Here is a 17785-nt window from a genome sequence, read left to right on the forward strand (position 1 = left end):
AATACTAACAGGTCTTATAAATGACTTTTCTTTTTTTAAAGGCATCTGATGGTAGTCAGTGTGCTTCAGATATCGAGTTCTTTCACTTCAGAACAACGGATAGCAACATTAGTAGTATTGCTTCCTATAGCCTCATTTCCACATGTTAAAAAATCGGTGCGGTGTCCATACTTTAAATACCAGGGGATTTTTATCGTCTTCACTTCTTATTTCTTTATTTGTTGTTCACAGTTATCAGTATTTCAGAAAACGCATTAGTGCCCTTCTCATTTTCCTCTTTCAGTCAGTTGGCTGACTTGTTTTTTCAACACTCTATTTTGATAGCTTTACAAACTCAATATCATAGTCTGTGTTACTGCCTATTTTTCCTAATATACTGTTATTGTGATACTCGAAATTAAACACAATAAATTCTCGATTGTTCTTTTTTCAAGTCCAAATGACAGTGTTAAAGATTTTGTAGGCTGATATTACTGAATTTGCACACATTTGACAGTAAGTTGTCCTGCGGATGAATTTTAGATGATATTCTGCAGTTTTATAGTGCGGACTCTTAGGGCCGCTGTTGACCATAGTGTTGAGGACTGAGACCACGTTTGTAACAGCACCTCCCATGTAACATCGACGTTATAAAGAGGGAACACGACGCACAAAGATCGAGCGATTCTGATCAAGGAGGATAAATACTGAAGAAAGATTTTTATTTTGGAAAGATTTGCTTTCGCTGACCGGAATATACACTTAGGTTTTGACTTCTGAATACATATCTTCTATTGTGTGGAATATAGATTGTGAATCCACGTTGAGTGAGAAATCTGACAGAACAATGAAACGGCAGGTACTGCTATTTGTCTCTTTCCTTTCCCTCGGCCCAGTCTTCGGGCAGGTCAGTTACTCGATTCCGGAGGAAATGACTAGAGGCTCTTTAGTTGGAAGTATAGCACAGGATTTAGGTTTAGAAATTAAACGTTTAATATCAGGAAAAGCCAAGATCTATAGCAGAAATAGCGACCAATACATCGAGCTGAATAGAGAAAGAGGAGTCCTCCTCATCAAGGAGAGAATAGACAGGGAGGCGCTGTGCACAGAGAAAGCGCTTTGTGCTTTGGATTTTCAGATCCTTTTGGAGAATCCGATGGAATTTTATACGGTTACAGTCCAGATCATAGATATCAATGATAATGCACCAACCTTTGAAAAAAACGAAATGCATTTCAAAATTAGCGAGTCAGCCGCAACAGGAGCAAAATTCGACCTGGAACGGGCTGTGGATCTGGATGTTGGTATTAATGATCTCCAGAAATACGAACTAAAACCAACTGAAAATTTTGGTCTAAAACTGCACAGTAACCCCGATGGACACAAAAACGTTGAGATGGTACTGCTGAAACCTTTAGACAGAGAAAAACAAGAGCAGATCTCTCTCGTGTTAACAGCTGTAGATGGAGGGGAACCGCAGATGTCAGGAACAATGCAGATTCTCATTACAGTTTTAGACGCTAATGATAATGCTCCGGTTTTTACACAGAAAACATACAAAGCTACAGTCACTGAGAATTCACCTAAAGGAACAGTCGTTGCTACTGTTACAGCGTCAGACGCAGATCAAGGTTCTAATAGTAAAATAACATATTCAATCACAAATACGTTAGACAATGTCCGGAAAATGTTTTATGTAAATGAGGAAAACGGGCAAGTTTCATTAGTTGAAACCATTGACTTTGAAAAGTCAAAACGTTTTCAAATAAATCTCCGTGCTAATGACGATGGAGGACTAACAGACTCATGTAAGCTGATTGTTGATGTTCTCGATGTAAACGACAATAAACCTGAAATCAACATAATGTCCAAATCAACTGTGATTTCAGAGGACGCTAAACTCAATATGGTCGTTACGATGATTAATACTGAGGATTTAGATTCCGGAGACAACGGGAACGTAAAATGCTTTATCAGCGACAATGTACCATTCATTTTAAAATTGACAAGAAATAATTTCTATAATTTAATAACAGACAGTGATTTAGACAGAGAGAGAGCCTCTGAGTATAACATCACTGTGACCTGCTCTGATGAGGGAGTGCCCTCCCTCTCCAGCAGTGTCACTCTCACCTTACAGATCTCAGACGTTAATGATAACGCACCTGTCTTTGAGAGGAGCTCGTATGAGGCCTACATTGTAGAAAACAACACACCAGGTCTCTCTATGTTCACAGTCAAAGCCACAGACGCTGACTGGAACCAGAATGCCCGTGTTTCTTACATGCTGGAGGACTCCTCCGTTAACGGAGTGCCAGTCTCCTCGCATGTGTCGGTCAGTGCAGATAGTGGAGTCATCCATGCAGTGCGCTCTTTTGACTACGAGCAGATCAAAGACTTCCACTTCACCGTAAAAGCGCAGGATGGAGGCTCTCCTCCACTCAGCAGCAACGTGACTGTGAAAATAATGATCCAAGACCAGAACGACAACCCCCCTCAGGTTCTGTACCCAGTCCAGACTGGTGGCTCTCTGGTGGCTGAAATGGTGCCTCGTTCAGCAGATGTGGGCTATCTGGTGACTAAAGTGGTGGCTGTTGATGTGGACTCTGGACAGAATGCCTGGCTCTCCTATAAACTGCAGAAAGCCACAGACAGGGCGCTGTTTGAAGTGGGCTTACAGAATGGAGAAATCAGAACTATCCGCCAAGTCACTGATAAAGATGCTGTCAAACAAAGACTGACTGTTATAGTGGAGGACAACGGACAGCCCTCTCGTTCTGCTACAGTCGTTGTTAACGTGGCGGTGGCGGACAGCTTCCCTGAAGTGCTGTCGGAGTTCACTGAGTTGACCCACGACAAGGAGTACAATGACAACCTGACTTTTTACTTAGTCTTGGCTCTGGCTGTAGTTTCCTTCCTCTTCATCACGTGTTTAGTGGTTATTATATCAGTCAAAATCTACAGGTGGAGGCAGTCTCGCATCCTGTATCACTCCAGCCTGCCTGTCATTCCATATTATCCACCACGTTACTCAGACACTTTGGGGACAGGGACTCTGCCACATGTGTACAATTACGAGGTGTGTAGGACGACTGACTCCAGAAAGAGTGACTGTAAGTTCGGCAGAGCTGGTAGTCAGAACGTGCTGATAATGGACCCCAGTTCTACAGGAACGATGCAGCGGATACAGAGTGAAAAGAGCATCCTGGATGAACCAGACTCTCCTCTAGAGGTTAGTCTTCCATAAACTACAATGTTATAGTAATGAATATTCATGTATTAAATATGAACCTCTGTGGGGGGCTTTTTAATGTTTATTGGTGAGGGTTCGCCAACTCTGAAAAGCCCAGGTTTCGTGTATTTTGTTTTTCGTTTTCTATGTTTTACCTCTCCGTGCCTATATAATATTTTGTATATAATACAAATATCAGTTATGAGCAGGGGTGGGGTGTGTGGGGTGGGGTGTCTTTTTGCTGTTCTTTGGTGGGAGCTGTCCGTATTCAGCACTACGAACAGCTCCTCTTTCCGCACTGAAAAAAATGGATTGGATTTACTTAATTTAGTAGTGGACATTGGTTGCACACAGATGTTTTGCTCTGGCAGCAACTTAAACAATTTAGTTAAATTAACACTTAACTTTAAAACATGACGCAATTGTTTTAAAAACACCCAAGATGCTTACATAAAACCTGTCTCCTTTTTTCAGTGCATTAATTACAATGACACATCAGGCCAGTTCATGGAATATAAAGAGGCGTTTACGCAAGGTAGTTCAACAATTTGAAGCAGCTGAGTTTATCACCTTACTGTATTTTTTGTTTTCTTTTAAACGAAATCATTATTATTATTATTGTTGTTGTTGTTGTTGTTGTTGTTGTGAAAGAAGCAAGCGTTGATCATTTAAAGAAATGTAATCATTTTAAAATAGAAACCACTTGTTCTCATTTTCAACCCTTCATAATATTCTGTAGTTCAGGAAGATGAACTCTTAGGGCCGCTGTTGACCATCCTTTGTTATATAGGAAAAGAAATCAGCAGTGCCATCCCCATCCTTTACGATACAGAACGAGAGAAAGACACAATGAGCAGTACAGGACACAAAGATCAGCGTATTAAGCGTCAGTTTGGACTGGAGCTGTTATTTTAACGTTGCAATTTTCGATTTGAAAAGTGGCTACATACAACATGATGATATAAACAGGATTACTTTTCAAGTGGAATCCATTTTTACAGCAATGTTACACGGCTTATTTTACTGCAACATGGCGGTTAGAACAATGCAACGGCAAGTGCTGCTTTTCACCTTGTTTTTCTGTTTCTGCTCAGTGACTGGGCAGGTCAGTTACTCCATTCCAGAGGAAATGCCGAAAGGCTCTTTTGTGGGTGATATTGCACACGACTTTGGTTTGGATGTAAAAAGGCTGAAATCAGGGAAAGCTCGGATTTATACCGGAGACAGCGCAGAGTACATCGAGTTGAACAGAGAAAGAGGAGTCCTCCTCGTCAAAGACAGAATAGACAGAGAGCTAATCTGTGCGCAGACGGCGCCTTGTGCTTTACACTTCCAGGTTATTTTAGAGAATCCGATGGAATTTTATAGCATTACCGTGGAAGTGACAGATGTTAATGACAACGCCCCAATTTTCAAAAGAGGTGAGATGAAATTCAAAATAAGTGAATCAGTTAATACAGGAACTGTGTTTATGCTCGAACAAGCAATAGATCTCGATGTGGGTGTAAACGGCCTTCAAAGTTATCTGTTAAAGCCCACTGATAACTTCGTTTTGAAGGTGCAGAATCAAGCGGATGGAAGTAAGCTGGTAGAAATGGTTTTGCAGAAACCTTTAGATCGAGAAAAACAGGATCATTTGTCGCTTGTTTTGACTGCAGTAGACGGCGGTGAACCGCAGCTCTCCGGGGCAGTTCAGATCAACCTAAATGTGCTTGATAGTAATGATAATGCTCCAGTTTTTCCTCAAAAAATATATAAGTCAACCTTAAAAGAAAATTCGCCCGAAGGAACTGTACTGATTACAGTTAGTGCTTCTGATTTAGACGACGGATCCAATGGAAAGATATCATATACAATATTAAACTCCGTGGACGATGCTTCGGAAAAATTTGACGTGAACCGAGAAACTGGTGAAATTACACTGGTTGGAAACACCGACTTTGAAAAGAAGCGACAATATCAAATACATGTTCAAGCCAGTGATGAAGGAGGATTGGCCGATACCAGTAAAATTGTTGTAGAAATACTTGATACAAATGATAATGTACCTGCTATAAATGTCATGTCAAAGTCTAGCATAATAGCAGAAGATATTACACCTGGCACTGTTGTGACAATCATAAATATCCAAGATCCAGACTCAGGTGAAAATGGAAACGTTCAATGTAATATTAACAAGAATATTCCATTTTTAGTTTCTTCCACATCAAATAACTTTTTCAGTATAGTAACAGACAGTGATTTAGACAGAGAGAGAGCCTCTGAGTACAACATCACTGTAACCTGCTCTGATGAGGGAGTGCCCTCCCTCTCCACCAGTGTCACTCTCACCTTACAGATCTCAGACGTTAATGATAACGCACCTGTCTTTGAGAGGAGCTCATATGAGGCCTACATTGTAGAAAACAACACACCAGGTCTCTCTATATTTACAGTCAAAGCCTCAGACGCTGACTGGAACCAGAATGCCCGTGTTTCTTACATACTGGAGGACTCCTCTGTTAACGGAGTGCCAGTCTCCTCATATGTGTCTGTTAGTGCTGATAGTGGAGTCATCCATGCAGTGCGCTCTTTTGATTACGAGCAGATCAAAGATTTCCACTTCCGCGTAAAAGCGCAGGATGGAGGCTCTCCTCCACTCAGCAGCAACGTGACTGTGAAAATAATGATCCAAGACCAGAACGACAACCCCCCTCAGGTTCTGTACCCAGTCCAGACTGGTGGATCTCTGGTGGCTGAAATGGTGCCTCGTTCAGCAGATGTGGGCTATCTGGTGACGAAAGTGGTGGCTGTTGATGTGGACTCTGGACAGAATGCCTGGCTCTCATATAAACTGCAGAAAGCCACAGACAGGGCGCTGTTTGAAGTGGGCTTACAGAATGGAGAAATCAGAACTATCCGCCAAGTCACTGATAAAGATGCTGTCAAACAAAGACTGACTGTTATAGTGGAGGACAACGGACAGCCCTCTCGTTCAGCTACAGTCGTTGTTAACGTGGCGGTGGCGGACAGCTTCCCTGAAGTGCTGTCGGAGTTCACTGAGTTGACACACGACAAGGAGTACAATGACAACCTGACTTTTTACTTAGTCTTGGCTCTGGCTGTAGTTTCCTTCCTCTTCATCACGTGTTTAGTGGTTATTATATCAGTCAAAATCTACAGGTGGAGACAGTCTCGCATCCTGTATCACTCCAACCTGCCTGTCATTCCATATTATCCACCTCGATACTCAGACACTTTGGGGACAGGGACTCTTCCACATGTGTACAATTACGAGGTGTGCAGGACGACTGACTCCAGAAAGAGTGACTGTAAGTTCGGCAGAGCTGGTAGTCAGAATGTGCTGATAATGGACCCCAGTTCTACAGGAACGATGCAGCGGATACAGAGTGAAAAGAGCATCCTGGATGAACCAGACTCTCCGATAGAGGTTAGACCACTTTAATATGGTGTCAGTGTATTTATTGCATTTTAAATAATGCTGAAATCTGTTTGTTTTGAGAGAAGTTTTTCATTGTGGGACTAGAGTCTTATATTGAATTTGTTGGTAAATATCTTATGTTTTACTTAATCTTTACTTAACATAAAATAAAAATAAAATTGTATTTATTTATTTTTATAGCACCTTTCAAAACAGAATCACAAATTGCTGCACATAAGATAACAAATCATAAAAAGGTAAAACAGACAATATAAAACAGGGAGAAATTAACCAAAAGCAGTTTTAAAAAGGTGAGCTTTGAGTTGTTTTTTAAAAGCAGCTACTGAGTCCAGAGTTCTTAAGGTTTGGGGGAGAGAGTTCCAAAGTCTAGGGGCCACAATGGCAAAAGCTCTATCACCCTTAGTTCTCATTTTAGTATGTTTTATATCAAGTAAGCCCTGATCAGATGACCTCAGGGACCTGCTAGGGCCATAGGGCTGTAGCAGATCAGAGATGTAGGCTGGTGCCAATCCGTACAAAGCTCTAAAAGTCAAGCCCAGGATCTTAAATCGGACTCTAAATTCAACAGGAAGCCAGTGTAGCTGAGATAGCAACAGTGTCATGTGTGAATGCTTAGAGGATTTTGTCCAAAGCCTAGCTGCACCATTTTGCACAACCTGCAGACGGTCCAGAGAACCTTTGCTTAGACACATAAACAGTGAGCTACAATAGTCCAAGCATGAGGAAATAAATGCATGTATAGCAATCTCCAGTTCAGAGTGCGATAAAATAGGGCATAACTTAGCCAAATTTCTTAAATGATAAAAACAAGACTGAACCAGAGATTTAACATGACCATCCAATGTGAGAGTCGAGTCAAAGGTGACACCTAAATTCCTGACAGAGTATTTAACATAAACTGAGAGAGGACCAGGGGTTTCACTATCTGGGATAAAAATCTGTCAGGAGCACATACAAGGACTTGAGTTTTCCCCTCGTTGAGTTGGAGGAAATTTGCAGCCACCCAACGTTTCATCAAATCTAAGCAGTCATTCAGAAGCTGAAGCATAGATAAATCATGGGGCTTAAAAGAAATGTACAACTGAATATCTTCAGCATAACAGTGATAAGAAATGTCCTCAAAAGAGCCGATAGCCGAGAGAAGATATATTAAAAACAATAAAGGCCCCAAAACCAAACCTTGAGGGACACCATAAGTAAGGGATGTAGAGGATGACCTAAACTCGGAGACCACCACAGAAAAGGATCGGTGATGTAGATATGAGCAGAACCACTCTAAGGCAGTTCCAGATACGCCAACCCAATGTTTTAACCGTTCAAGGAGAATGTGGTGGTCAATTGTGTCAAACGCCAACGTGAGGTCCAGCATGAGTAGAACACAGCATTTTCCTGCATCATTACTCATCAAAATGTCACTAGAGACCCTAAGAAGGGCTGTTTCCATGGAGTGACCTCTACGAAAGCCGGACTGAAACTTATCGCAAATGCTATGTTTGTCCAGACCCGCTATAAGTTACTTAGCCACAACCTTTTCTAGAAGCTTAGCGATTAATGGTAATTTAGAAATTGGTCTGTAACTGTTCCAAAGAGAGAGGTCTAGCTGAGGTTTTTTTAAAAGTAGGAGAATAGCAGCATTTTTAAAATAAACCGGAACTATGCCAGTGAAGAGTTGATTAAAGTGAGCACACATAGACCAATAGACTGAAAGACATTTTTGAATAATAATGCAGGTACAACGTCAAGTGAACAGGAGGATGCTTTCACTGAATTCACTAGTTTTACCAGCTCAGGTAGTGAAACAGAAGAGAAAGTATCCAAGATGACGGCCAAGATGGGGTGGAGATAGACATAACAGGTGCTGAATGTGAAAAATTTATTCTCACGTTATTAATTTTTGCAAGCAGAAAAGAAAGAAAATTTTCACAGTCCTCATTAGATGAAATAGGAGCCGCAGGTAGAGCAGGAGTAACAATGTCACTAATGGTGTTGAATAGCACTGTAGGATTACCTCTGCTCTTTGTAACTAAGTGTGAGAAATAGGCAGCCCTCGCATCTCTGATCGCATTATTAAAAGAAATTAAAAGGTCCTTTAGGTAGAGGAGATGAACATTTAGATGAGTTTTCCTCCACCTCCTCCGCTTTTCGACAATCACGTTTTAGACAAGAAATACTGCCATTTAGCCAAGGAGGAGATTTGGAGGCAGAAACTCTCCTCATTTTAACTAGGCAGATTTCATCTAAAATAGAAAGGCAATAATTATTTAAAAAAAAAAGATTGGTTGAGAATCGACACCATTATGAGGGGATAGCTGTAAGTTAAGCGCATCCGCAAATTTCTCCGCTGTGGAGGAGTTTAAGATGCGAGAGCTAACCATCCGTTGAACAGGGATTAAAAGACATGTTAAAAACAATAACATGGTGATCAGAAATAGAAATGTCCTCAGAGCAAACCCAAAGTAAGAACAAAGTCCAGTGTGTGACCTTTGCTATGTGTAGGACCGGACACATGCTGAGCAAAATGAAAAGAATCCTTAATGTTGATAAAGTATCTGGCAAAGGGGTCGGAGTCATCATCAACGTGTATATTAAAGTCCCCAACTATAAGCAACCTAGACAGCTTTATAGTAGAGGATAAGAAGTCACTGTGCCCTGATAAAAAAGCCCATTAGAGCCAGGTGGACGATATACCACAGCAAGGTAAAAGGGATCCTTGTTTCCAATTTTAAGCAGCTGCATCTCAAACGAAAGAAAATGTCCAATTTTCACGGAGCGGCAGGAGAAACGGTCCTGGAAAGCCGCCGCAAGCCCACCACCCCGGCCAGATACCCGAGGCTGGGTTATAAAAGTATAGCCATCCGGGCAGAGTTCAACAAATGACGCGTATTCTACGTCCCGCTGCCAGGTCTCAGTCAGGGGGGAAAAAGTCGAGTTTTTTTGATAATATAAAATCATTCAACAATAATGATTTATTAGACAGAGATCGCACGTTAAAAGTGCCATATTCATCGAGGTAGATGCCTCGTTATTTGCAAAGGCTCAAGTTAAAGGACGTAGGTACACAGGGTTTGAGCCATCACGCTCGTAGAATCCACTCACTGAGCGAATAAAGAGCCAGCCGGCAGGAGAGTCTGGATAAACCCTCCTAAGGCAGCATGGTCTCAAAGAGCCGGGCCCAGCATATCCAAACAGGGACGTGGAAAACAAGTCCCCCTCCATGGAGCTTTTCTGAGCACAGGAGACAAGGCACGCTCCATGTCGCTTACCAGCCAAACCCCGCCGCCAGGTAAGCCTGAGCTTTACCTGAATACCCCCTCTTCTCCCTCTCCTTTTCCGTGGTCTAGAGGGACCGCCGAAATAGTCTGACGAAGATCCAGCTAATAGTGGAGGGTGGAAAATGCAGAAGGAGGACGAAGAGAGATCGTGAGGATCGGATGGATAGCAAAGCCAGGCTAGCATACACCAAGGCAGCCAATACATCGTTAAAACTAAGTGAGAACAGTAGAGTAGAAGAAAACAACACAAAAGTAGTAGAGCGCAACAAACTGCACCCGGCAGCGGCAGAGCCAAACACAGGCGCTATCATAACATAGCTCAACAATGAATAACTAGTACATCAATTTTACACACGCGCAAAACAAAAACAATGTTAATATGCTTGAGGAATATTTTTTTTCTAAACAGAATCTTAATGGCATCTAATCAATATTAATATACCTCAAATGTTAACCGCATTCACTTCAGAACCACGGACAGCAGCATTAGCAATATTAATTCATGTTACCTCGTGTCCATTTTGTGCTGTTTCCACAATTCAAGCGCCAAGGTTTACCAGTTATCCATCTTTAAGTAAACTTGTGTTTTCCCGATGCATTTTCCCTTTCGGTCGGTCAGCTGACTTGTTTTATCCGGGCTAACTCTCTTACGCCATTGATATCTTCACATCACAGTCACTGCCTGTTTTTCTTAATATACTGTTATTGTGATCCTAGAAATTAAACACAATAGATTCCCGATTGTTCTTTTTTCAAGTCCAAATGACAGTGTTAAAGATTCTGTAGGCTGATATTACTGAATTTGCACATATTTGACAGTAAGTTGTCCTGCGGATGAATTTTAGATGATATTCTGCAGTTTTATAGTGCGGACTCTTAGGGCCGCTGTTGACCAGAGTGTTGAGGACTGAGACCATGTTTGTAGCAGCACCGCCCATGTAACATCGACATTATGAAGAGGGAACACGACGCACAGAGATCGAGCGATTCTGATCAAGGAGGATAAATACTGAAGAAAGATTTTTATTTTGGAGCGATTTGCTTTCGCTGACCGGAATATACACTTAGGTTTTGACTTTGGAATACATATCTTCTGTTGTGTGGAATATAGATTGTGAATCCACGTTGAGTGAGAAATCTGAAAGAACAATGAAACGGCAAGTACTGCTGTTTGTCTCTCTCCTTTCCCTCGGCCCAGTCTTCGGGCAGGTCAGTTACTCGATTCCGGAGGAAATGACTAGAGGCTCTTTAGTTGGAAGTATAGCACAGGATTTAGGTTTAGAAATTAAACGTTTAATATCAGGAAAAGCCAAGATCTATAGCAGAAATAGCGACCAATTCATCGAGCTGAACAGAGAAAGAGGAGTCCTCCTCATCAAGGAGAGAATAGACAGAGAGGCGCTGTGCACAGAGACAGTGCTTTGTGCTTTACATTTTCAGATCCTTTTGGAGAATCCGATGGAATTTTATACGGTTACAGTCCAGATCACAGACATCAATGATAATGCACCAACCTTTGAAAAAAGCGAAATGAATTTCAAAATTAGCGAGTCTGCAACTGCCGGCTCAAAATTTGTTTTGGAACGGGCTGTGGATCTTGATGTTGGTATTAATGCGGTTCAAAACTATGATTTAAAGTCGACCAACAATTTTGCTCTGAGACTGCACAGTAACCCCGATGGACAGAAAAACGTTGAGATGGTACTGCAGAAACCTTTAGACAGAGAGAAGCAAGAGCAGATATCCCTCGTGTTAACAGCTGTAGATGGAGGAGAGCCACAGATGTCAGGGACAATGCAGATTCTCATTACAGTTTTAGACGCTAATGATAATGCGCCGGTTTTTACACAGCAAACCTACAAAGCTACAGTCACTGAGAATTCACCTAAAGGAACAGTTGTTGCTACTGTTACAGCGTCAGACGCAGATCAAGGTTCGAACAGTAAAATAACATATTCAATCACAAATACGTTAGGTAACGTAAAGAAAATGTTTGAAGTAAACACAGAAAACGGGCAAGTTTCATTGGTTGGAACCATTGATTTTGAAAAAACAAAACGCTTCCAAATAAATATAGGAGCAAGTGATGAGGGGGGACTCACGGATTCTTGTAAACTGATTGTTGATGTTCTGGATGTAAACGACAATAAACCTGAAATCAACATAATGTCCAAATCGACTGTGATATCAGAGGACGCTAATCTCAACACAGTAGTAACAATGATAAATGTTGAGGACTTAGATTCCGGAGACAGTGGGATCGTGAAATGCTTTATCAACGAAAATGCACCATTTATTATAAAATCATCAACAAATAATTTCTATACCTTAGTAACAGACAGTGATTTAGACAGAGAGAGCGCCTCTGAGTATAACATCACTGTGACCTGCTCTGATGAGGGAGTGCCCTCCCTCTCCAGCAGCGTCACTCTCACCTTACAGATCTCAGACGTTAATGATAACGCACCTGTCTTTGAGAGGAACTCATATGAGGCCTACATTATAGAAAACAACACACCGGGTCTTTCTGTATTCACAATCAAAGCCACAGACGCTGACTGGAACCAGAATGCCCGTGTTTCTTACATACTGGAGGACTCCTCCGTCAACGGAGTGCCAGTCTCTTCATATGTGTCCGTTGGTGCTGATAGTGGAGTAATCCATGCAGTGCGCTCTTTTGACTACGAGCAGATCAAAGATTTCCACTTCCGCGTAAAAGCGCAGGATGGAGGCTCTCCTCCACTCAGCAGCAATGTGACTGTGAAAATAATGATCCAAGACCAGAACGACAACCCCCCTCAGGTTCTGTACCCAGTCCAGACTGGTGGCTCTCTGGTGGCTGAAATGGTGCCTCGTTCAGCAGATGTGGGCTATCTGGTGACTAAAGTGGTGGCTGTTGATGTGGACTCTGGACAGAATGCCTGGCTCTCCTATAAACTGCAGAAAGCCACAGACAGGGCGCTGTTTGAAGTGGGCTTACAGAATGGAGAAATCAGAACTATCCGCCAAGTCACTGATAAAGATGCTGTCAAACAAAGACTGACTGTTATAGTGGAGGACAACGGGCAGCCCTCTCGTTCAGCTACAGTCGTTGTTAACGTGGCGGTGGCGGACAGTTTCCCTGAAGTGCTGTCGGAGTTCACTGAGTTGACACACGACAAGGAGTACAATGACAACCTGACTTTTTACTTAGTCTTGGCTCTGGCTGTAGTTTCCTTCCTCTTCATCACGTGTTTAGTGGTTATTATATCAGTGAAAATCTACAGGTGGAGACAGTCTCGCATCCTGTATCACTCCAACCTGCCTGTCATTCCATATTATCCACCTCGATACTCAGACACTTTGGGAACAGGGACTCTTCCACATGTGTACAATTACGAGGTGTGCAGGACGACTGACTCCAGAAAGAGTGACTGTAAGTTCGGCAGAGCTGGTAGTCAGAACGTGCTGATAATGGACCCCAGTTCTACAGGAACGATGCAGCGGATACAGAATGAAAAGAGCATCCTGGATGAACCAGACTCTCCTCTCGAGGTCAGTTATGAATGTGGCTTCAACTTTATGTCACAATGTCTTTTTAAATGATTCAGTATCCGGCTATACTGTTGAAATTATCCTGCTATTTTACCAAACCATCGATCTTATATATAATTTACATTTTTATTCACTGATGACCTATTAGAACTATAAAGGGGAATTACTTTACCGTTGTGAAATTGTACTCTAAGTTTTCGTGCAAAAGGTTTTAATGCTTATTTTTTTAAATGTTTCTATATCAAATATTGTTATATGAAACGGTGAATCAATTTCTACTTAGTCCTTAAATTTTCCTCTAAAAATATGATGTAATTAAACTTTAGTTAAAATTATTTAGTGACCTCTTTTCTTATTGGTACCAGAATTTTCAATCATTTATTTCACTCTTTCATAAGATTTTGCTAAAGACATTTGACTAAATACTCAGCACTGACAATGTTATAATTTAGTTATACTGTCCAGAAAGGGCATAGCGTTTTATTTATTCTTTTTTTTCCCTTCATTTTTTTTTTTTTTTTTGTTTTGTTTTCCTAAATGTAAAACAGTGGTGCCCCCACTCATCTTGATCGTCTTGGATAGTGATTTCAGGACCGCAGACAGCGACACTATTGAACTTATTTGTACTGTTCTTGTATTTTACATATCTTTTTATTATTCCTGTGGGATTTTATCTTCACAAAATTTCCTTATTTAATACTTTGAGTATGCTGTGGTGCTTACTTTCACGGAATCATTTTCATGAGTGATAATTTTAAGAAAGAAAACACTGTTAGTTGGTTTGGCTGTAGCTCACGAGATAGAGGAACTCATGTATCAATGGGACGTGTGGTGTTGGATCAGTAGCTTCTCCGGTCTGAGTGAAAATTACCTTTGGACAAGATATTGAACCCTGAGCTTCTCCCGATGCGTTCATTGGAGTGTGACTGTTAGAAATGTCTTAGCGCAAGAAAAAAATGAATAAATGTGTGAATGAAACATGCTGGACAAGGCGTTTGAGTGTTAAAACAGGTGTTTTTTAAGCGTTTTGTAGAAACCAGTACATTTACCATTCACACTACATTTGGAGCTAATTTATATTGAAGTGAGGAATCAACAGCGTTGAAGAAAACTTTTGTTGTTTGTTTGTGGGTTGTTGTTTTTTTTTTTTATTTAATTTACGTTTCCCGTGATAAACATCTGTGATTACAAGTCTTCTATTAAGGATTGCCTGACGGTAGTGTTCTGCAGTTTTGTTTTTTGAACTCTTAGGGCCGCTGTTGACCAGAGTGCTGATGGCTGGCAGTAGGGTTGCAACAGCAGCGTATCTCACATAAACGACGACATAACGAGCACGGGGTACGACGAGAAAGAGCGGATATTCTAGATGCGCAGAATATCTGATGACAAAGACGACATTTATTTTTTTTTAATTTTCCGTTGTTCTGGGAGGAATATACCGCTAAAAGATTTTTGTGTCTACCAGGAATTGATTTCACTTAATGGAATATATTTTCGCGTTGTGGAGCCTCGTTGATAAAATACTAGGATAGAACAATGAAAGGGCCTGCGCTGTTGTTTTTTGCTCTCCTTTCCTTTGGCTCGGTAACTGGACAAGTCAGCTATACAATACCGGAAGAAATGACTAAAGGATCGTTAGTTGGTAATATAGCACAGGATTTGGGTTTACAAATCAAACGTTTAATATCAGGTAAAGCTCGGATTTATACCCGAGACAGCGACCAGTACGTCGAGCTGAACAGAGAAAGAGGAGTCCTCCTCGTTAAAGAAAGGATCGACAGAGAGGCTCTGTGCAGACGGACGACACCGTGTGCTCTACATTTTCAGATCATTTTGGAGAATCCGATGGAATTTTATACGGTTACAGTGCAGATCACAGATATCAATGATAATGCACCCACCTTTGAGAAAACAGAGATGGAGTTTAAAATTAGTGAGTCGGCGGTAACTGGGGCAAAATTTGTTCTGAAAAGGGCTGTGGATGTTGATGTTGGCACCAATGATCTTCAAAGGTACGAACTAAAACCAACTGACAATTTTGTTCTGAAAATGCATAATAATGCTGATGGAAATAAAAACGTTGAGATGGTACTGCAGAAACCTTTGGACAGAGAGAAACAAGAGCAGATATCCCTCGTGTTAACAGCTGTAGATGGAGGAGAGCCACAGATGTCAGGAACAATGCAGATTCTCATTACAGTTTTAGACGTTAATGATAATGCGCCGGTTTTTACACAGCAAACCTACAAAGCTACAGTCACTGAGAATTCACCTAAAGGAACAGTTGTTGCTACTGTTACAGCGTCAGACGCAGATCAAGGCTCTAACAGTAAAGTAACGTATTCAATCACAAATACTTTAGATAATATCAGGGATGTCTTTAAGATAAACCAAGAGAATGGCGAAGTGACTTTAATTGGAAATATTGACTTCGAGGAGTCACGAAATTTTCAAATAAATTTACTTGCTAGTGATGATGGAGGACTAACAGACTCTTCTAGGGTTATTGTTGATGTGTTCGATGTCAATGACAACAAACCTGAAATTAGCATAATGACGAAGGCGACCGTGATTTCAGAGGATGCTAAACTCAATACAGTCGTTATGATGATAAATATCGAAGATAAGGACTCGGGAGAAAACGGAAAAGTTTATTGTTCAGTAAGCGAAAACATACCATTCATGCTAAAAAAATCTACAAATAATTTCTATAATTTAATAACAGACAGTGATTTAGACAGAGAGATATCCTCTAATTTTAACATCACTGTGGCCTGCTCTGATGAGGGAGTGCCCTCCCTCTCCACCAGTGTCACTCTAACCTTACAAATCTCAGACGTTAATGATAACGCACCTGTCTTTGAGAGGAGCTCATATGAGGCCTATATTGTAGAAAACAATACACCTGGTCTCTCTATATTTACAGTCAAAGCCACAGATGCTGACTGGAACCAGAACGCCCGTGTTTCTTACATACTGGAGGACTCCTCCGTTAACGGAGTGCCAGTCTCTTCATATGTGTCTGTTAGTACTGATAGTGGAGTCATCCATGCAGTGCGCTCTTTTGACTACGAGCAGATCAAAGATTTCCACTTCCGCGTGAAAGCGCAGGATGGAGGATCTCCTCCACTCAGCAGCAACGTGACTGTGAAAATAATGATCCAAGACCAGAACGACAACCCCCCTCAGGTTCTGTACCCAGTCCAGACTGGTGGCTCTCTGGTGGCTGAAATGGTGCCTCGTTCAGCAGATGTGGGCTATCTGGTGACTAAAGTGGTGGCTGTTGATGTGGACTCTGGACAGAATGCCTGGCTCTCATATAAATTGCAGAAAGCCACAGACAGGGCGCTGTTTGAAGTGGGCTTACAGAATGGAGAAATCAGAACTATCCGCCAAGTCACTGATAAAGATGCTGTCAAACAAAGACTGACTGTCATAGTGGAGGACAACGGACAGCCCTCTCGTTCAGCTACAGTCATTGTTAACGTGGTGGTGGCGGACAGCTTCCCTGAAGTGCTGTCAGAGTTCACTGAGTTGACACACGACAAGGAGTACAATGACAATCTTACTTTTTACTTGGTCTTGGCTCTGGCTGTAGTTTCCTTCCTCTTCATCACGTGTTTAGTGGTTATTCTATCAGTCAAAATCTACAGGTGGAGACAGTCTCGCATCCTGTATCACTCCAACCTGCCTGTCATTCCATATTATCCACCACGTTACTCAGACACGTTGGGGACAGGGACTCTTCCACATGTGTACAATTACGAGGTGTGCAGGACGACTGACTCCAGAAAGAGTGACTGTAAGTTCGGCAGAGCTGGTAGTCAGAACGTGCTGATAATGGACCCCAGTTCTACAGGAACGATGCAGCGGATACAGAATGAAAAGAGCATCCTGGATGAACCAGACTCTCCTCTAGAGGTCAGTTATAAATCTGGTTTCACGGCATGTTAAGGTATTTTAAAAGATCATAGATTATATATAATATACATTTTCAATCATTGATGGTTTAAGATAACTGCAAAGGTACATTGCCTATTTATTTATTAATTCAGTGCATTAAACATTGAGCACATTTTCAGTGGGCAATCTGGTTTTCCCTGAAAGAGTTTTTCTAATGCAGCTGTTACGATTTCCATATAAAATATTGTTAGATTATCTCTTTAAAAACTTCTGACTGAGAAATTTCATTAGTCCCTTCATCGGCAACAATGTTTCATGCACCGATTTCTTGCTCTTCCGTGACAACAGGCTGAATCATCACCTCACTTTTTTTAAGTAATCACTTCAATGTCTTAATAGATAGTACGGTTTCCCCAAAGAAAA

At 41.4% G+C, this 17785-nt stretch overlaps 4 protein-coding genes across 31 annotated transcripts in view; all 4 read left to right on the top strand.

Annotated features, from left to right (window-relative positions):
* Positions 1-17785, top strand: part of LOC120724149 (protocadherin gamma-C5-like) — a 301683-nt gene that overhangs the window by 181430 nt on the left and 102468 nt on the right. The window lies entirely within an intron of this gene.
* LOC120724170 (protocadherin beta-16-like) lies at positions 119-17700 on the top strand. The gene is made up of 2 exons (XM_040016218.1): positions 119-3211; positions 17381-17700. Exons 1-2 carry the CDS (start codon positions 827-829, stop codon positions 17411-17413), a joined length of 2418 nt encoding a protein of 805 aa, XP_039872152.1. The 5' UTR covers positions 119-826; the 3' UTR covers positions 17414-17700.
* Positions 3902-9569, top strand: LOC120724166 (protocadherin beta-16-like). The gene has a single exon (XM_040016213.1). The coding sequence runs from the start codon at positions 4215-4217 to the stop codon at positions 6654-6656; it is 2442 nt and encodes an 813-aa protein (XP_039872147.1). The 5' UTR covers positions 3902-4214; the 3' UTR covers positions 6657-9569.
* LOC120724177 (protocadherin gamma-A2-like) lies at positions 13466-17374 on the top strand (the record flags this gene model as incomplete). Its single annotated transcript, XM_040016225.1, has 1 exon — positions 13466-17374. A coding segment is annotated over exon 1 (2379 nt), but the record flags the coding sequence as incomplete, so codon positions are not given.

Source organism: Simochromis diagramma, unplaced genomic scaffold (genome assembly GCF_900408965.1).
Source record: "Simochromis diagramma unplaced genomic scaffold, fSimDia1.1 OVJJ01000685.1, whole genome shotgun sequence".
Taxonomy (NCBI): Eukaryota; Metazoa; Chordata; class Actinopteri; order Cichliformes; family Cichlidae; genus Simochromis; species Simochromis diagramma.